Genomic DNA, 22,028 nt, shown 5'->3' on the forward strand with positions numbered 1-22,028 from the left:
TGTCTGGGTTGCGTGAAAATTGCTTCATCAATCGGGTTGAGCGCATGCAAAACTATATAAATCATGCTGAAGAATATTTTGAAAGCCAATAAGACCATTTTTACATACAAAACTTGTTTTTTTTTTGGTAGATATTTTAGGGACTTTATTGTTTCTCGTAGTTAATTTATTTCTCAGCTGCAAAACTTACCTAGGTACTTTATTCCAGTTATTCTTCTTGTTGCTTATATTTTTTCTAGCAAACCTTTATTCTAATTTCGAATACACTAAAGTTAGCAAATTCATTTTATTGCCTTATATAATATTATGTTTTTCAAAAACTTAAGTCTTCTATACAATACCACATAGAAGCGTTTGAACTCTCCGTAAGTTGCTCCTTTTGGACAAGGTTATACAGTAGTGATAACAGCTCTTCCAGCTTTCTTATTTGATTGCTATACGCCAAAATTAATATTGTCCATTTCGAAAGTGTCTTTATTACTCGAACTTCTTTCGAAAGCACCAAATGTTGAAAATACGCATTTAATAGCCCGTCAAGCCAACGAATAATTTGCATTTCAAATTTTAAATAGCTCGTTTCAGTACAAAATGGTTCCATAGGCGATGGTTCGGTTAATAGTTCATAAAAATAATCAAGGAGAAATAATAGCCCAAAAGAGCTAAAATCACTTCGAAATTGCTCGGTTAGTTCTGTTTTTCGAAATGTTCCAGTGCCACAGGAAGTCAGCATGTTTCTTGCAAAGTATTTGTATTTTAAAGTTTTCGGATCACTTTTGATCACCATGGAAAAAAAAACTTTAGCAAGTATTGATTCAGGCGCACTCGAAAACCGACTCAACAAGCTCATATTTTCAGAACTGCACTCTAATTTTGACAACAAAACCAGTAATTTCTCTGACATCTCTTGTCCAGTAGCTCCGCAGTTTTCGTATTGGCGAGCGAAGAGTTCAAAAAGTGTTCTATTTATTAGCTGTGTATCTAAAGGTGTTTCGACTACAGCGATGATATCATCTAAAAATGACTTTTCATGATCAACTTTTACAAAAGTTTGATTTTCTTCGCCTAGGCAAGAATAGTCTCGTAATTTTTCCAATATTTTCAAATGACCTTTTAAATCTTTACCCGTGGAATCGCATTTGAAATTAACAGCCTTTTTTCGGAATATACATGAACTTTCTTTAAATGAACAAAATGATTGATGATAATCCTCCTCATTTATATGATCACCTTCAATTCTTGTGTTATTTTCACCACTATACGTTCCTAGTAGATCTATTAAAAGTTCTTGAGACATCCGGTATGTAACCACAGATAAATTTTGTCCCATAGCTATTATAATATTTTCATCGATGCTCCAAATTCGAGAACAGTCAAAAAATACTTTGAAGAATTGTTGAGCTTTAGCAACTTTAAATTGTGTGTTGTAGAGAATTAATGAAGCACCTTCTTGGTTACTGTTAGCTCCATAAATTGCTACACAATTTTTCGCTATTCCTAAAATTGATAAAGGAGTATCCACTTTAAGTGTGGAAATGATTGATACAAAGTTTCCAGGTGACTTTTCCGATTCCACATTTTCATCAAGGTTTAGCAAAAACATCCTTTGGTCTGACCCTGGAAAGTTTTTGTCAATTCAAATATATATTCAAAGTTTGCTTCAAAATACTTACATATAGTTAACAGCATAAAATTATTATCCCCTTCAACAATGGCATATCCAGATAAATCAACAGTCATGTCCTTACGTGTAATTTTTAAAATAATTTGTTGGCCTCCAACCTTTAATGGTAACACCACAAGATGTATTTTTTTATTGTCTTCCGCTTGTACAAAGTATATTAAGACTTGAGTGTCATTAAATAGACTTTTTACATTGACATCTTTAACACTACCGTAGTTTAAATGAGTGGCGTCTAAAACAGTAGATACAGAAGAAAAATCTTTCCGTGGAGTAAGTGCCTCAGACAATTTATCCCAATCGCCATCAGCATAAAGGATTATAGCACCAGTTTCTGTAGGTACAATGGCAACTGCTGATTTCTGTAGCTATAGTTAAACTATTTTTAGTTTACTGATTTATATAAGGTTAACATTTTACTAACCTTTATTTTTTTCACACTGTTTATATCGGTAGTAAATCCATTCCAACAACGAATAAAACGATTTCCAAAGATGCCTATATATTGGTTACTATTATTGTCATATATAACTTTATTTGACAATTTTTCTTGAGTAGACCAACTAAAAACTTGCTGCTGTGATGAAATCTGCAAGAGAAATTTATTACATTTCATAATCTTTTGTCATTCATATCATGCTCCTCCATGGTGAAATAATAATGTGTTGTCACTTAGGAGGTGGTTGTTGTAATTTTGGCAATTTTAAAAACCAGCGTTACAGGAATGCCTACTCTATTTATTCCAATTTCATTTCTGGGCAAAATGAAACAGAATATGGAGCTGAGAGCAATGGAAAAAGTAAGCGTGTATTTCCTTGTTGCTTTTTTGCTTTGACTTTTCGTTTCAAATTTATTGGAAAATCTAAGCGATAATTTGCAATAATTGGGTTTTTGTAAGTAAATTTTTGGTAAAATATGGTGGACTTGGGCGAGCCTAAGATATTGACCAAAAATTTTCATCTTTCATAGATTGTTCTTGGAGCATTATGAACCATATTTTTGCTATTACCAATCAAAATTCTGAAAAAACGGATTTTCGGCCCACGCTAATATACAGGTGCATATTGATGAAATCTAATTGGCTATATATATCTGCATATATGTTGAGCTATTAATCCCAAAAAAACAGCGATTTATTCAAGAGAATGCCATGTAAGTTTCGCAAACTTAAAGCATTCATTTTTGGAAAAACTAATACATTTTACCCACAAAAGGTTTTCAGAACAGTGGCTTTCTAAGTTTTAGATCGACAAGATATTTCCGAACGAAGGTGGAAAGAAGTCATGGTGACAGTTGATAAAAAAAACTGGTTGGGTATATAGAGGAAAGAGTAAATATCATAAATAAAATATTTCACTTTGAAATGTAGATGCTAAAGATTATTAATAAAATAAAGTGTGAGCACCGGTATGTCAGGTCTTGAAATTAGCCGCATGTATTAGAGAACTTTATGTACTTTTGCATAATTTCGCGAAAAGAATTTTTCTAACAATAGAGAATATCCTCAAATATTGGGAGAAGAGAATATTTACACTTATGTAATTTTAAATTATAACCTTTGTTTTCTGAGGGTGGAAAGCAGGAAACAAAAATTAACCAAAATTCTATCACTGTTAATGACTGGGCCCACATTTTTTGTTACATTCTGACGGTATAGTGATCCAATTCTCCCCATATTTTATATTTGAGGTTTTCTAGTAAAAGAGAGAGTACAAACTAAAATATATCGGAATCGGATGAAATTTAATGTTTCCGTCCATTTTTCCAAATTTCTATTCCTATTCCTAAGTAAAATAAGAGCACATGTCAACTTTCAGCGAAACCGGTGCAGGTTAACTATTATTTCCACCTGCCTCCCTATAGTCGAAACACTGTGCGGCCCTAGCAGCAGCGTTTTATAAGCAAGTTCCAGGTAGGAAATTTTCAAATCCAAAACTTTTAGTATATTGGCAGTTTAACCAGTGTTCATATGCTTGTGTTTCTTCCAACAGTTTATTCGAGCAGTGTCTCGCCAAGCGGCTCTACCAGCAGCGTTTTTCTGAGAAATTAATTAATCAATCCAGTTTTTTTTTAAAGAAAAAATGAAAAACCCAAATTTTAACAGGAAAAAAATAACAGATCCTGTGGAAATTTTGTACTAATGAAGAAAATCGATGGATATATAAAGGAAATGCAAATGCGTAAAGATTTTCTTTGTATGAAAAATTAACAGGAAAGTATGTCACTCATACGCAATGTGCACCTGAGTAACATATGCTCATTTTTCATACAAAAACTCTTTGCGTTTGGAATTTTATAAGTTATGAATATACATTTTGTATTAAATTTTCTACCTTCAAATGGAAGAATGTGACTGAATAATTGAAAAACATTCAAATCATTCAAACTCATTTCGGTTGTAGTTTTTTTCTACAAACAAGTTTGTTCGTATTGTAATTGGAGCGCAGCAATATATACATACATAGATATTAATGTTTGTACCAGGGTTGTTGCGAATATTCGCAATCGCATTCGCAACCGCGGAGCTTCCGCATTAATTTTAATATTCGCATTCGCTTTCGCATTCGCAATAATCAATGCGGAGCTTTTGCGAATGCGAATGTTGTGCAAGTGCACCGAAAGAACGTATATCTGGCAAACAAAATGACAAATTGTAGATGCGAGGTTAGGTGATGTTACCCGGACGCCTTACATGTGAGTATTTGTGTAACAAAACTGGTAAAATTTCATATTTATCAACTTTGATAAAAGTATCTTTAATCATATTATTTCCTAAGCTATATAACCGAGCTATCAATGGGCAGTCATAAAATTTCCCACTTCTACTTGACCTTTGACGTACGTCAAAGAGAACATAGTCCTTTTAACAATACTTTTTTATTGTTTTCTGTGCAAATACCTATTCTTCCTTTATTATGATATTTTTGGACCAATCTTAAAAAAAACTACTAGACATAAAAGAAGTGTGCACTATAATTTTAAACCAAATGTTCGTGATTTGGTTTGGATGTTACATATATTCGTTTAAATTATTTCAAACGGAGAATTTATTTTTAGGATACATTTTAAAAACAGTAATTTCGTTTACTTGTCGGGAAATATTTTTTTATATTGATATACATTGGATCCTTGGCTAAAAACTTATGTGGCGAATCCCTTCTTTGCTATTTAAAGTCAAAGAGTAAGCTCCTTCAATTGGGATTTCCAGCAGAAATGTTCAATGTCGCTCTATAAAGAGAATCGATGCTCAAATAATTAAAAAGCTATAAGTCTGACCTTTAATTAAGTATGAATTACGCAACTATCTGAGACCCTCATCATTTTCAAATGCTTATAAAAAATCTTTTCTTTTGCTTTTTTTAAAAAATAATATCTTATCCGATTCGGCTGGCAGTCACGACTTTGAAAACAGAATTTGGTTCGAAATTTCCATTCCTAGAAAATAATAATTAATTTTCCATATCCACCTATTAGCTCGCTATAAGCACACATTTTTCAAAACAGTCACAGAAGATTTAAAAATGAATTACAAAAACTACAATCGAAAAACGCTGATGGCGTTACGGGTTCCCCAAATTCTGAAACAGCCAAAGGAATGACAATGAATAATTATTTTCAAAAAGCTTTAGAAAAGCTGACACGTCTGATTTGGATTGTAAGCGGTGTTTAAACAACGATCTCGACATTATGCTAGATTCTTCAAGTAAAGATGGAACTTAGGAGGATACATCCGACATTTTCAGTCACGATGCAATTCTCATTTTTTATTAAATATAATATTCCCATGTTTGACTTCAAGTACTAAATAACACAAACATTATTAAAAATTACTAACTTTTCCATGTTTTATTTACCTAAGTAACTTAATTTACTTACCTAATTGTTTCTTAAAAATACTTGACTTCCGCATTCGCATCCGCATCCGCGGATGTTAGCTGATAGACATCCGCATCCACATTTGCAACATCCCTAGTTTGTACATATGTACCAGTGATCAGCAAAAGTTAATCAGCCTCATTGCGTAAGTCGTAAATTAGGCTAAATTGTACAACTCGACAACATTGGCATTGTTTACTGTCGTGCTGATATAAGTAAACGACGAAAAACGTCGAAAACTATGCAGTGCTGCCAAGTTTTTCCGTTTTAATACACTAGTCGAGTGGAAATTTTAGGCAATGACATGAATTTTCGATACGATTAAGACTCTCGAAAAACGACTTGCATTCGACACGACTCTCGCAATGAGGCTGATTGTTTTGATATTCCCCGCCACTCAGCATATTTTGGATATAAGTACGTCTAAATCAGGGAAACGCCACCACTCTGATGTACGCATATGCGCAACGACATTGATTTATGTGTATCAGTTACCATAGATATGAATACGACGCCCTCATCATACTCATACCATCCCCAACAAGTTTGATCCTCAGCTCAACCGAACTTGATCTGCAATATTTATTGCATGTGTGGAATTATGTGAATCATTCCACTCAACCCGAAATAACTACATAGTTAGGGCATTGCTATGCAGATGGTTGTGTTTACCAAAGCGGAGGGTGAAATAACGCAAACGGCAATAACGCAAATTTGTGTTATTTCCCAATTGAATGTGAAATAACACAAGTTTGCTTTATTGCAAAATAGTGCACATACGTAGTCACGCAGTTACATTTGACAAAAAGTAGTACATGAACAAGTTAAATGGATGTAAATTTGTAAGTATACAATTTTGAAAGTGCCCAGCGTCACCCCGTGCTCGCACTCGCATCCCCCGGCCTCCTCCCATTCTTTCACAATTATCAACTGGTGACATTATAACCGTTTAGAAAAAAAAGAATAATAATAAAATGGCACTAGTTCACTTCTGAAACTGCTTTTTAATGTCCAAGTAATGGGAATTATTGCGTATGGTGTTATTACATGCATCTCACCCATGGTGGAATTATACCAGGTGAAGTAATATTAGATTGAGAAGAAAGATTTTGACACTGCCTTATTTGAAAATTTGCCTATAAAATGTGACTATAAGGCAGCCGAATGTCTGAAAATAAAGCGAGAAAGCTATTTTATTATTTCACCTGTTTATTGCGCCATTCATCCCACCGAGTACCGAGTATACGTTCCAATATAGAAGTCTGAGAGTAGGTAAAATGTTACATATTTTTACATTACTATTTCGTACTACATGTTCGCTCCGTCTTCGTAAACGAAATCCATAGTTCGGATATAGCAAGTGATGATAATGCAGAAATTTTAACTGAAGATAAAACTCAACGCAATATTCTCTGTGTTATACATATGCTGCGAACAGGAACGCCAACTTTTATTTGTTCCATGCCATGGCGGAATTATACCAGGTGAAGTAATTAGAGCGAGATTAATGGGTCGATTACGGATAGCAACGCAACCACGGTTCGGTTGCCAGTTGGCAACGCAACTGGAGAGAAAATTTGTATTACGAATGACAACTATCGTCAGTTGCTATAGAGTTATCGCTAATCGAAATTTGACAGTTCGACAACCAACAAGCGGCTGTAACTGTGCGAGTAACATTAAATGATTAAAATAAAGAGTTTTAAAGAAGAGACAGCAATAAAGCTAAGTTCATCACAATTATTTGTTTAGGAGGAAGAGAAGTGCATGAACGCGGCCTCAATCAGGCGACATTCAAAGGATAATTCCAATCCACTGAGCTACCGCGTGCACTGTAAGCAAAGGTTTTAATCAGGGTACGAAAATAAACTGTACAAAACAATTCCCATTTGCTCATCGATCATCATATCATTTGTGGTTTTGTACAGTTTTGTAAATAGTCAGAAACAAATTGTAAGATTCACTGTCATTTTCCCCAACGAGAAACGTTTGCTTTTCGTTTGTGACAATTGTACCATAGGGTACGTTTTATATGTATGCAAACGTTTCAATTACGTGAAAAATAATTTTTTCTGTAAATTTTCATATCCAATTCAATTAAAAAACATTTTTATTTTTTTATTCATTGCAGCCATTCGTTTTGTATTTGTTTATTGCATATATGTGCATACATAAATATATTTTCCCTGCACGATTCATTTCGTTTGTTGTTTCGTCTGTAACTACTAAACTACTGTAGTGTACTATCGCCAAAGTGAACTCAGCCGTTTTGTTTCGTATTGTACCGAACTGTTAAAGTAATAAACGAAACGAAATAGTAACGTACAATATAGTTTATTTTCGTACACTGGTTTTAATGCTTTCAAGGTTTTTCTTTTATTATCGCTTTGTGTTCATTTTCAAAGCATATTGAGGACTTCCAAAAGAAGCTGTAGTATAATTGGTTAATAAACTGATGAACCACTTCGTTCAACTTCAATACCTCCGCTCATAAAAGCTTGCGCACCTCTTCGATTTTTGCAGAAGGAAGTGCCACAGCAATGACTTCAATTTGGAAAACATGGTGTGTCGGTAGTTTTAAAAGAAGTGCTTCAGTTGATAGAGGAAAAAAATTGCAATCAGTGTTCGCTTTTGTTTCTCCAAAAGGGCGTACTCCACGGGAACTAAAATTTCAAGTTATTATTTTGTTATTTTCACCATATTCTGTAAAAATGCGCTCCCAAAAAATTCCCAGCAACCACAAAAATGTAGTCACCTGTATACACACTTTGTAGCAACTACAGTTGTCAGTTGAGAGTTGCCAGTTGCCATCTGTAATATCGTTTTGGCAACTAGCAACGCAACTGAAGTTCGATTGCTATCGATAATCGACCCTTAAGATCTTGACACTGCCATATTTGAAAAGGTGCCTTTAAAATGTGACTACACCTTTTCAAGTTCGTAATGAGAAACCGTAAGATTATATTGAGAAAGTGTAAATTGAAATGAGAATGCGTTAGTTGAAATTGAGAAATGTAAAATCAAAATGAGAAAATATAAATCGAAATAGGAAAGTGTAAAATTATATTGAGAATATATAACTTGATATTGAGAAATGTAAATTCATATTGAGAGTGTGTAAATTCAAAATAAGAAAAAGTAAATTCAAAATGAGAAAGCGTATAATCAAAATGAGATAATCTAAATTTGAAATGAGATTTTCTAAGGTATTGAAAATTAAATTTTATTAATGTAAGTAATCAAAGATGTAACCAAGGAAGATTACACCCCAACATTCATATCATTTAATGCAAGTGCGTTTGTATGAAAAAGTACTTGTGTGTTGCACAGCCCTTGCGCAATCTCCTCCAGTTATTGTTATTTTCGCGTTATCTATAGCTGTTTCCAAATACTGTAATCTTTGTTCGCAAAGTCCGGGGGGATGAACATTCGGAACACGCAGGTTCGCTTTTACTTCCATTTTAACTTTAGCCCAAATGGTGTCTATTGGATTTAACATTGGGAAGGACCTAGACGCAAAACCGTGGCTTCTCCTCCCGAATTCTCTGCCAGTTTCCTTTCTATCGAAGAGTGACATGGGGCATTGTCGCAGACAATTACCAAATCCCGCACATTATTCCCCATGTTTTGCCAACGCTCAATGAGTTTTCCTTCCCAGTCCCCGCATGCTTCGGTCGTGAAAGAACCCCTTCTACGCTCCAAGAGCAAAACACCGGTGGTTGTTATACCTCCAATCAAATGCACGTTTGGACCCCGTTAGGCGGGTAAAATTTATACAGCGCGCTGCCCAATCCTGGATCGACCGCGAGACATCCGGCAGAAGAGGTTGAAATTCGTTTCGTCAATCCAAACGATCTGCTTTCTTTCTCGTATGAATTGATTTAGTTGTCTAACATAGCTTGCTTGTTTCTCCTTATTTGCTGTAGTGTTCATATTAACCGGCATTGTATGTACTTTTTTTAAACTGTACATTCTACCCTCGAGATGGTTACCAATTGTTGTGGTTGATATTGAAATATTGAAATCACGAAGAACTTTTTCTTTCATCTGTTTAAGAGTTAAAGAGCAATCACTCTCTAACCATGACACAATTGCATCTACATGGTCCTCCGAGAATTTTCTATTTTTTGTGCCACCTCTTGGCTGCAGTATTTGAATTCCGCTGGTTATCCAACGGTGGACAGTTTTTAATTTACACCTAGCGAAGAGGCAAGGGCTACCCAATCTTCTCCGCGAGTTGCGGCATTTAACAATCTACCCCGGCCTTGCTCTGTATTTTTGTTATATTTCTTACGGATACATATCTCTTTTGCTTTTGAAAAATTTTAAGTACAAACATACATAGTGACAATTAAATAAAGATACCAAATGAATGCAATAGAAGTTCTTACCACTAATATTTGCTCTGCAAATAGGACAATTGGACAATCCAGCCTCAAAACTATCTACACATTGCGTATGAAACATGTGTAAGCAAGGAATGAATTTTGTCACGTTCTTATAGCGCATAGTAGTGCGGCAAATTGCACAATTATCTCCAAACTCCATTTTTAAATTCGATAAGATATTCGTACATAAATACATATGGTTTAAAGACTGCAAATGCTTTGCTTATTATGTTGTTATTTTTTTACTGAAAGGAAACCCAAATTTTTTCTGTTTGATATTTTACATTATCATCTTGAATTTACTTTTTCTCATTTTGAATTTACGTTTTCTCATTTTGAATTAACTTTTTCTTATTTTTAATTTACACATTCTCAATATGAATTTACATTTCTCAATATCAAGTTATATATTCTCAATATAATTTGACACTTTCCCATTTTGATTTACATTTTCTCATTTTAAACTTACATTTCTCAATTTCAATTTACGCATTCCCATTAAAAATTACAGTTTTCAATATAATCTTACATTTTCCCATTACAATCTCATATTTTCTCATTTTGAACTTGAAAAGGTGTAGAAGGCAGCCAAATGTCAGAAAATAAAACGAGAAAGCTGTTTTATTACTTCACCTGTTTATTGCGCCATGGTTCCATGCGAACGTTTTAAGGTTTTCCAGCAATGTTTTCCGGGTTATTATAATAAACGCGATTTCTCTATATTTTGTCAGACTTTTCAGTAAAAATATTTTTTTAATTGTATTTTTGGAATAAACCAAGTTCTTTTTCCTTCTGGCAGTAAACTGTTTTTGTTATAAATAGTATAAATAAGCAATGGGAAATAAGGCAAAACTCAGATTTTGGTATTATTTCCCATTTAAAAGTGAAAGGAAGGAAAGAGTGCTTATACATGCAAAAAATATTTAGAGGGCGCTCAAAGCGCCCATAGTTTTCCATGTATTTTATATGGGGAAGAAACAACTTTTCGTAGAAATGGTATAGAATAGTTAAAAATCAATATTTTTCTGGCAGAAGACTCTGTTTATCTGCAGGAGATTCCCAATAATAATACCCAATTTTTTTTTTTAGCCATTTTTTCAGTGCAACTATAATTTATAGGTCCGCCAAAAACCCACAAAAACCCCGAAAGGGGCGGCCAATAAAAAATGGTTAATATTAAAAAATGGTTAAATAAACAATTGGGTATTATTATTGAAAGTCTCTTGAAGAGAACCAGGGTTTTCCGATCGAAAAATATTCAGGGCTATCACGGAATCCATCGTAGAAAATCTACGAATTCAAATGCCCGCTACGAATACGAAAAAATTGCTGTCACTGAATCCGAGTGAACTCGAAAATATCGTTGCCAGCTTCGAATGCTGATTCGAAATCAGTTAGTGCAAAGGAAACAACAGACATTTATATATGTCATTTTGCTCCCGCTGCCCCATCAGGCGCAATGGCCGAGTGTGCAAAGCACTAGACTGCCAATTGAGAGAGCCGAGTTCGAGTCCGAGTCGTGGGGCAGTGGAGATTTTTTTCTTTTTTATTTAATTTTTGTTTATTTTTTTAATAAATATTTTTTTTAGTTTATTTTTAGCTTAGATTTTATTATTTTAAATAGAAAAATATATATTTTTTAAATAAATTTTTATGATATTAAAGTAACTAGGTTTATTTCCTAATAAATTGTTGCTAAACTATTATTTCCTCGATTCATACAAAATATTAATTCATTAAATAGCGTCTAGCAGATGAATGCGTGTATGTACATATGTATGTATGTATGGCATTGGTATTTTACGTCTACGTTTACACAAATATATGGAATTATATCAAACTATAACAAATTTGGAGTATAATAAATACTTAATATTAAAAATAATGCAGCTTTCTTCCTCTATTTTTAAGATTGAGTGATTTTAAATTTTGTTCCGACAGCATAATCTCGTCGTAGAGTATCTGTACGAAACTTTATTACGAACGGATTCAATGAAGGCTCTCTACGAATGTCGAATTTACGTTCGTAGCCATTCGGATTCTGTGATAGCACTTTCGCAGATTTCACAAAAATCGAAGGTACGATGGATTCTGTGATAGCCCTGATTGACTTTCAAGAATTCCACACCATTTCTACGAAAAAATTTAGTTTTCCCATATAAAAATACATGGAAAACTTTGAGCGCTTTGAGCGACCTCTGAATATTTTTTGATATCAAAATAAAAAATAGGGGTATACTTTTTCGATATAGAACAATCCTAGGGGGTGAGAGCATTACAATTCCGACTTTACGGTTTTGGACCACCCTAATGTACATACTTATATACATACACAACAATATTTATACATATCGTCGTTGAAAGTATAAAATGCATAATCGCGTATTAAGATAATGCAAAACCGCGTATGTGAGGTTGCATAAGTTATTTTCTAGAGAGTAAAAACACTCATATTTCAAAATGGTTTTCTTTTTTACCTTCCTTTTATTAGCCTAAAAGATGCAGCGATTTCTATTCTCAAGTTACATACCTGATCAGTACGAATGGCAATTATAATAGGGAGGTTTTAGTTTTTTAAACTATAATTTTTTATTAATAACGCAATCGCATATCTCGCATATCAATTGTCGGCCGCCGTGGTGTAGTGGTAAGCAGTGCGCGCTTTCACTCCGCTGCACCGGGGTTCAAGCCCTGTTCAAAGCAACATCGAAAAAAATATAGAAACAGCGGTCTTAACAGCGGTCGTCCCTCGGCAGGCAATGGCAAACCTCCGAGTGTATTTCTGCCATAAAAAACAGCTTCTCATAAAAATACAATCGCCGTTCGGAATCGGCGTAAAACTGTAGGTCCCCCGCTTTGTGTGACAACATCAAGGCGCACGCCACAAATCGGAGGAGAAGCTCGGCCAAACACTAACATATGTGTAAGCGCCAATCTATTATTATTATTATTAATCGCATATCTGGCTAGTATATTTCAATATGAATGGTTAAGGATTGAGCCAAGAGCTTGTGTAAGCAAATTCAATTTTGGGCAGGAAATGTCAATTAATGTTATTATTTTCTTCCATATGTACATGTACATATGCACATGCGTACTCATAAATCATACTTATTTCCCTCAGTTCTTTGCTCATAAAGCCAAGGAGAGTTGAAGTTGGCTCGCGTCAGGCATGTTGTTAAATATGAGTATGATAGATACCTTTTGCTTAAGGGTGGATATGACGCTCGAGGGCATTTCAATAAGTATGAATGCATATAAATAGAAATGTTATGGATGGTGAGGGGGATATACTCAGTTTGATCATACTCGCTGCGCTTCTCTGATATGTACATAGAAAAAATATTTTTGGATATTCATACAAAAAATTGCCATTAATTTCTATTCAATTTATTTTCACTTTGTTTGAATATTATGTGTCAACACACATATCAGAACAAAAATTTGAAGCCAAAATCATTAATTCATTTTGTATATCAATAATTCATAGGTTGTTTGGAGTGAATTCATGCAGCCCTCTAGTTCGTAAGATATACGTGATTAAGTGGAACCCCTTTTATAAGCTGAAAAGCGGTAAATTGAAAATGTATCGAAAACATGTTCAAAAAGATATAAAAACTTGTGGTCGTTATTTTTAAATGAAAAAATAAAGATTATTAAATGTTGACCTACACTATTTTACTAAACAATTTTTATTGCGCTTGAGGCCGTTTTCTATGAAAAATTATTGTGGGAAAAACAACAATAGTTTATAGATGGTATAACATCTACTATTTGAAAAAAAAGCCAGAAGCTCAATAAAAATTGTTACTATGATTTATTAGGCCAAAAAATAACTACTACTAAGCTACGCTACGAAAAACGAAAAATCCACATGCTGCAACCCTTGCGGAGGCATGTGCAGCATTGCCAGCTATCAGTTGTTTTTCGAAGATAGCTGAATGAAGGAAAACAAAGTGGAAAGGAATTAAAAAAACAATCATGAAGTGCTTATTTATAGTAAAACTGTTTGATTTTACATATTTTGAAGGAAACGGTGGATTCTATTTCATTTGCAATTATAGCAGCCGAGTAAGAGCGCGCTATGGGAATGATTTCACAAAGATACGCGGAGCTGTCAGGCATAGCAACCATGGGCGCGCCTATGTCAGCTTCTAGTTGAATTGTTGAACCACAAGCCAGAACTACTCCTATGCTTGAAGAACTGGTTCTCCATCCGGTTAATGCAATAACAGCTTCTTCCAAGCCATTGAAGACATGCACTTTGTTAGGACCAGCACCTGTTGCACTTGCTTCTGCCTTCGTTTGCGCTTAGGGATGATAACCCTACTTTTTTATTAGTTTATATAAAGCAGTGGATAAAAATATACTTATATGCGAAGGGCAAATTTATCTGTTTAAATGAACACCACTAATATTTCCTGGAAACACACATCGATTTACGTTTTTTATCTCGCCTCCGACACAGAATTGTTTTCGTACAAAATTACGCAAAAAAGCGTACTCGTTCGTTTTTAGGCATGCCATTGTTACGAATTTCGAAAGTTCGAAAATACGATTCGGATTGCAGCATACCATTTCTACGATTCGGAGTAAAAACGGAATACGAAAGAGTTGCAGAATAGGGGTGTAAATTACTTTACTTATAATGACTACTGTCCCTCTTCAATTTTAACCCGTCCCGTTTAAAACTATCCCTGTAGACAGGCTTTTTTTTTGGTATTTGATGAAATGAAGATTGCTTCGGCCTTTGAACCTCTCACGGATACTGTGAGATCGCCGAAGAACTTTGCTGAAATGGTGATAGATAGAGGACTTAAAATGGGTTGGTTGAGTGCTCTAATAAAACGTGAATCGGGCAAACAAAATGACAAATTGTAGTTAATATTTTATGCATGTGGAGATGCGACATTAGGTCGTGTTACCCGGGCGCCGCACATAGGAGTATTTGAGTAGTAAAACTGGCCAAAAGTCAGATTTATCAACTTTGATAAAACTGTCTTTAAACACATTATTTCTCAAGCTGTATTTCCGAGCAATCAATGGGCAGTCATGCAAGTTCCCACTTTTACTTGATCTTTGACGTACATCCTTTATTTTTATTTATTACAGTCATTTGACCTATATACTCGCGTTTATACATTTGTAATACGTATTGCCAAAATTAATCTATATCATCGTTTAAAGTACAAAACCGCGTATCAACAAAATGCAAAACCGCGTATCAGGGATGTTGCGAATGTGGAATTTTAGACATCCGCGGATGCGAATGCGGATGCTGACGTTTAAACGCTAACATCCGCGGATGCGGATGCGAATGCGGATGTCAAGTATTTTTATACCTGAGCGCACTTCTGCACAAGAGTTTTATAACTTTGTTCACATAACGGTTGTTTGTAACAGGCAAAACGAATCGAAATAGATATAGACAAATGTATACATAAATGATCAGAATGAAAAGAGAAATCGATTAATGGACGGATGGTATTGAAAATAGGCAAAATCGGACGATAACCACGCTTACCTCCCAAACAACGGTCGTTTTCAGAAATACGAAAACTGCGATATTTTACTAACTACTGAAGCTTATTCACTCAAAATTGATATTTACAATCATTTTTAGGCGAAAAATAAGAATATTATAAATTTTTGGAAAATGGGCGTAGCCACGCCCACTTATGATTACATGTGTATACCTTGGGAACCGCTTCGCCAATTTCTCCCAAACTTGACACATAATAAAATGTTGGAAAATGGGCGTGACCCCACCCACTTATAATCACATATGTGTATCTCGGTAACCGTTCGATCAAAGTGTACCAAACTCGGTATGATTATTGTGGTTGCCACGTAAAGGCAAAACGTTTAAAGTTATCCAAATCGGACTAAAATTACGCCCACTTTTTCATAACGGTAAATTTCAGAAATGCTTGAAACTTCGATATTTCGAAATTTAATGACGATAATTTTACCCAAACAATCCCCTGAAAAGAAGTAACATTATCAGAGACCATAACGATTATAAGAAATAAAATTAAATATTGCTCCATAATTATTATTGAACAATGGAAAAGTTGATTTCGTCTCGCGGGACGATTATTTCAAGACGAATATTATTTACGTCTTCTCATAATAATTATATGGGCTTTTTATTTTTTTTCGTCTCTCGGGACGTTTATTTCAAGACGAATATGATTTACGTCTTCTCATAATAATTATATAGGCATTTTGTTTTTTTTCGTCTCTCGGGACGTTTATTTCAAGACGAATATGATTTACGTCTTCTCATAATAACTATATGGGCGTTTATTTCAAGACGAATATGATTTACGTCTTCTCATAATAATTACATGGGCTTTTTATTTTATTTTTTTCGTCTCTCGGGTCGTTTATTTCATGACGAATATGATTTACGTCTTCTCATAATAATCATATGGGACTTTTATTGAATTAAAATTTCTTTATCGAGTTCGGAGACTTAGGGCCGTTAACTTATCTATTTTCAAGTAATTCTATGGAATTTTCTGTAGTTAATTTAACTAATGAATGAAATAAATGAATAAACTATAGCTTAACACAGATACTTTAACGGCCCTTAAAACGTTAAATATATTTATTTATAAATATAGATATTAAAGGGTTTTGCTTTTACGCGGTTTTGATTCTTTGAAAAGGGTTGCCAGATGTTAGGAAATCAAATGCAAATAATCGAGTTCGGAGATGTTTACGTAAAATATTTAACCCACCGTCAGCAGATCTGCACCGAGAATTGAAGAGATTGGTATGTAGAAGTGCAATAGGGTTTTATTTTTCAGAAAAGGGTTGCCACATATTAGAAATTAAATTCAAATCGGCTGTAAGTGTACCAATTCTATTAAGAAAAACTGAACATTCTATCGAAGATGTTTGAAATAGGGGTAACCCCACCCTTGCTTACCATGTAGCGGTAGTTTTCGGAAAGGTGAAAAAACTATATTGAATACTTGCGCCGCGTATTTAATGTTCGGCTCCGCCCGAACTTAGACTTTTTTACTTGTTAAGAAATAATTTAGGCGAATAAATTAGGTGATTTAGTTAAATAAAAAATGTTAAGGTTAGTAATTTTTAATAATATTTTTTTTAGTACTTGAATTTAAAAATTGTAACATTGTATCCAATAATAAGTTTTTAAAGGGTCGTAAATCAGGGCCACTAAATAACAAACTTGGAAACCTTGAAACTTGACAAAATTGTAAATTCTTTTCGATTGACGCTGCACCAGTCGAGAGGATTTTCAGTTATATTTATTGTTTTTTTTTTATAGCGGTGCAATAATTCTTTTTTGAGAATTGCATCGGGCTGCAAATGTCGGATGTATCCTCCTGACTTTCATTTTCACAATCTAGTATCATGGCAAGATCGTTGTTTAAACACCGTTGTTTTCCAAAGAATTCTTCATTCTCATTCTTTTGGTTGTTTCTGAATTTGGAGAACCTGTAACGTCAACAGCGTTTTCGATTTTAGTTTTTGTAATTCATTTTTAATCCTTTCTTCTGTGACTGGCCAGATATACGTTTTATCAGTGCACTTGCACAATATTCCAGGGACCGAAAATAACACTTATTTTTTACCAGTTAAACTTGGCCTAATATTATTTATTCCGAAAAAAAGTTTTTTCTGGATAATAAACAAACAGCTTATCAAAATTAAACAAATTTAATATCATGAGAAAGGGGACTGAAATAGCTTTTAAACAGAAATAACGAACGAAGGTTACCACCCCTATTTATATTTTTTTAAATTGTTTAATACTAAAGAAATTCATATGCCGGTTTGTTCTATGGTAATTAATTAACATTTTTGATTGAAATCTTTTTCAATAGGTGGCTTTGCTTGTTTAGACATTTCAGCTTTAAAGCAATTTAATTTGATACCAAACTTGTTTAATTTGGATAAGCGGTTTGATTATTATCCGGAAAGGACTTTTAGTTGTGAATAAAAAATATTTGGCCAAGTTTAACTCGTAAAAAATAACTGTTATTTTCGGTCCCTTCAATATTCGCATTCGCAAAAGATCCGCATTGATTAATGCGAATGCGAATGCGAATGTTAGAATTAATGCAGAAGCTCCGCGGTTGCGAATGCGAATATTCGCAACAACCTTGCCGCGTATGTGAATTATGTAAATTATCTTCTAGAGGGTATAACCACTCATATTCAAAATAGTTCTCTTTTTTATAAAGCAATCGCATACCTAACCAGTATATTTCAGGACGAATGGATACGGATTGAGCCAAGACCATATGTGAGCAAATCCAATTTTTGGCAGCTAATGCCAGTTACGCAGTTTTGCAGAATGACGATAAGCGGTTTTGTACTTTAAACGACGATATACAGTGGTGGAAGAAATAATAGAAACTTTTTACTTTGACCAGTTTTGGCTATATTACTTCGTTTATTCGATGTTTAATGTTTTTGTATAAAAGTCTAGCGCAATATATGACACACACTATATAAATCCATATTTTAAAGTTTGTACAAAAATTATAAAAATTCAACAAATTTTAACAAAATCCCCCAAAAATTTCAAACTTTTTAATCAGATTTGTTTGAAAAATTTTGGGTATGCAGTTTCATAGCCCATTAATTTTTAATATTTTTTTTTGCTGACGCTACTAGGCATTTCCTTCCATATAAAAAGAAATTTTGAGTGGTCGAGCATACTTTATGTTTGGGAACCTTTGAGCACTCATTACATCTTAAAAACTGTTTGCAAACCCCTCAGGTCTTGTCATGGATTGAGAACCGCTGAGCTCATTATGTACATACCATTTCAACATAAGTACATATAGGCAGAAATGTATATTACCGCCCTATTCCCACACCACTGACAAAACTCAGCGGCTGACTATTGCCTTTACTACCGCGCCTAATACTATGCCGCAAATTTATTTTAAGCTGTCGTATGACAATTGTCAGTTTTATTGTTATGACCTACTGAGTAAGTGACAACGGCGAACCAATGTTTATATTGTGTTTTAGGCGCAGTAATTGTGACAATAGTCATATGATGAATTTTGTCAGTGTTGTGGGAATAGGGCGGTAAGTCTTCAAAGCAGCGATCGTATGATTGTACCGCTAACCATTTGGTTTTACAGTCCACCTATTGTTTTTCTATTTTCCTAACATGTAACTGTGTACTTATTTATAAGTATATTTTGTTATTACTTTCTACATATGCATTGTTCTCTATTTCTTTAAAATGTAAATATGTATGTACTTATGTGCATAAGCAAAAGACCTTTTGATATTTCACATAGTCAGACGAATTTTTAGTCTCTGTGTATCATGACGACTATCGCGACATTACCGTCGGCAAATTAATCAAAATAAATTTGTGACATTCAATATAACTCTGAGTCTTTTCATTGTTCGGTACCATAGAAAATTTGGTCCTTCGAGCCGGATCAAGCGGGTTCCAGTTCTACAATTCATCTATAAATACAAACCGATTCACGAGGGAATTGGTTAAGCTGAACAATAAAAGCAAAAAGCTTAAAACATTTTCAAATTTAGAAAAAAAATGAATGTGATAACTCGGAAGCGGGGCTGGGCTAAAGCGTATATATCTCGAGCGTACGATATTTCGCAAAATATTGAGGAGCCAGTCAATGTGGAGCTTTTGTCCAATCGTTTGCAAAAATTGGAGCAAAGTTTTAGTGATTTGGCAGAATTGAGTCAACAGTTGTACGAATACGAAGATCAGGACGGGTTTGTAGATCCAGTAGAAGACATCTTGGATTACAAGGAGAAATACTTTACTGCTCACGCATTGCTGTCTACCGCACTGAAGGCTAAGGCTCGAGAATTCCCATGTTCACTGAATGAGGACTCGATCAATAAGTTGGCTGGTCAACAAGCTGCATTTCTTGAGCGCCTAAATGAAACCCAAAACATTTCGAACATTCATCTACCTAAAATTCAAGTTCCTACGTTTTCTGGCAGCTACCAGGATTGGCCTTCTTTTAGGGATTTATTTACTGGTGCCATCGACCAAAAGACAAATTTAACATCAACGCAAAAATTCCATTATTTGAAGTCATACCTAGCGGGAGAAGCGTTGAAGTTAGTAAAACATTTGGCTCCGACTGACAGTAATTATTTGGAAGCATGGGATCGGCTAACCCAACGGTATGATCGTAAACCGCTCATCGTACGATCATTTATACAATCTTTTTTGTCCCTTCCTACTTGTCATACGGCAAATGCACAAACCTTACGAAAAATAACATACGGAGCAGATGAGGTTATGCGGGGACTCAATGCTCTCAATTCTAATCAACGGGATCCATGGTTAATACATATACTTCTTACCAAGGTGGATGATGAAAGTAAGAAAGATTGGGCAGAATCCAGCGATGCAAGTACAGAACGATCGTTCGAAGATTTGCTACAGTTTTTAGTTCGCCGGTGCGATTCTCTGGAAACATGCCAATCCAATACACACTCAACAGGTCGACGCTCGGCTGTGGTTCATTTCGCTCATTCTTTAAAAGGGAAACAAAGTAATCAGTGTGCAATGCAATGCACTGATGTACATACGCTTACTCATTGTCCTAAATTTAAAGCACTTGATGTGACTGCTAGAAGATCGTTTGTGAAATCTAAAAAATTATGCTATAATTGTCTAAGCAGCTCCCATCAGTTTAATAAATGCTCGAGTTCTATGAAATGTCGAGTTTGCTATTCTCCTCATCACACTCTTTTACATTTTGAACCCAACGCCAAGCCGAAAGATGTCGAGAAACAAACTGTAGCGACTGTGGATAATACAATAACTAATCAAAAGGTTGAAAGTCAGCCTATCTTGAGTAATCATTCTATGGAAAAGGTTACTATTCCTTCGCAAATAATTTTACCTACCGTACTTGTTAGGGTTAATGATCAACAGGGCACTGCGGTGAATTGTCGAATGCTGATTGACAGTGGGTCGACAGCCTCATTCGTTACGGAAGCATTGGTGCAATTGATAGGTGCAAAACGTCAACATGCTCGTGTCCCAATCACAGGGCTCTCCTCGCAAAGCGTTGGCATTACGCGCGGCCGTGTGGTTCTTACACTACATTCTGCAAGCAATGAAAACAGTTTTATTGTTGAAGCGCTTATTCTCCAGAAGCTGACTTCGACACTACCATCACATCCAATTAACTTATGCAAACAGACACGTGAACAAATTAAGCAACTATCGTTGGCGGATCCAACATTCGGGATCCCTGGTCCAGTAGATATGATTATTGGTTCTGATCAACTTTGGAAAATTCTAACAGGCGAAAAGATTCAGTTAATAAATGAAACTCTGAATGCTGTGAATAGCGTCTTCGGTTGGGTAATTACTGGTTCGTGTTTATCTGAGGCCGAATATCCACCACACGTTTCAGGAAGTCATGCATTGCAAGATGTCGATTACCTTGTTCGGTCACTTTTGGAAATGGATAATTTACAATCATCAAAAAGCAAAATCGACGAACACGATCCTGTAGAAAAACATTTTTCTTCAACAGTTCAAAGAGGTGAGGATGGAACCTATGTGGTCAAATATCCATTTAAAGCTGATATGAAGCCCATCGATGACACTCTAACACAAGCTATTGCACGCCTTAATAATATAGATGCCAAATTGCAACGCCAGCCTGCTCTTAAACAGCAATATACAGCTTTTTTGGATGAATATCTAGAATTGGGTCACATGGAATTGATTCCAGAGCAGCAGATTAATGTTTACACGTCAAACCGTTTTTACTTAGCACATCATCCAGTTAGTAAGATTGACAGCTCTACAACTAAATTCCGGGTGGTTTTTGATGGTTCCCGTAAAAAATTCATCTGGATATTCATTAAATGATCGGCTACATATTGGTCCACCAATCCAACGCGATTTGTTTGGTGTCTTCTTACGTTTTCGCCAGCATCGATATGTATTCTCAACTGACATTGAGAAAATGTTCAGAGGCATAAGATTGCATCCAGAACAAACTGATTACCAACGCATTGTACTGAGGCATGAACGAACATCCAACATTGAGCATTATCTTGCTGTGCGTGTTTTG

General features: G+C 34.8%; 2 protein-coding genes and 1 long non-coding RNA gene across 3 annotated transcripts; 2 read left to right on the forward strand and 1 right to left on the reverse strand.

The window, feature by feature from the left end:
• Positions 1 to 224: 224 nt before the first annotated feature.
• Positions 225 to 2,309, reverse strand: LOC118749202. The gene is made up of 3 exons (XM_036483986.1): positions 2,103 to 2,309; positions 1,671 to 2,046; positions 225 to 1,614 (listed from the first exon to the last, which is right to left on the reverse strand). The coding sequence occupies exons 1-3, from the start codon at positions 2,292 to 2,294 to the stop codon at positions 314 to 316; spliced, it is 1,869 nt and encodes a 622-aa protein (XP_036339879.1). The 5' UTR covers positions 2,295 to 2,309; the 3' UTR covers positions 225 to 313.
• A 434-nt stretch (positions 2,310 to 2,743) lies between these two features.
• Positions 2,744 to 3,228, forward strand: LOC118749203. Its single transcript, XR_004994175.1, has 2 exons — positions 2,744 to 2,830; positions 2,893 to 3,228. It is a non-coding gene; the product is annotated as an uncharacterized LOC118749203 (long non-coding RNA).
• A 16,276-nt stretch (positions 3,229 to 19,504) lies between these two features.
• LOC118749130 lies at positions 19,505 to 21,823 on the forward strand. The gene has a single exon (XM_036483898.1). The coding sequence runs from the start codon at positions 19,505 to 19,507 to the stop codon at positions 21,821 to 21,823; it is 2,319 nt and encodes a 772-aa protein (XP_036339791.1).
• Positions 21,824 to 22,028: the final 205 nt, after the last annotated feature.

Source organism: Rhagoletis pomonella, unplaced genomic scaffold, assembly GCF_013731165.1.
Source record: "Rhagoletis pomonella isolate Grant_MI unplaced genomic scaffold, Rhpom_1.0 Rhpom_scaffold_00014, whole genome shotgun sequence".
NCBI classification, from domain to species: domain Eukaryota; kingdom Metazoa; phylum Arthropoda; class Insecta; order Diptera; family Tephritidae; genus Rhagoletis; species Rhagoletis pomonella.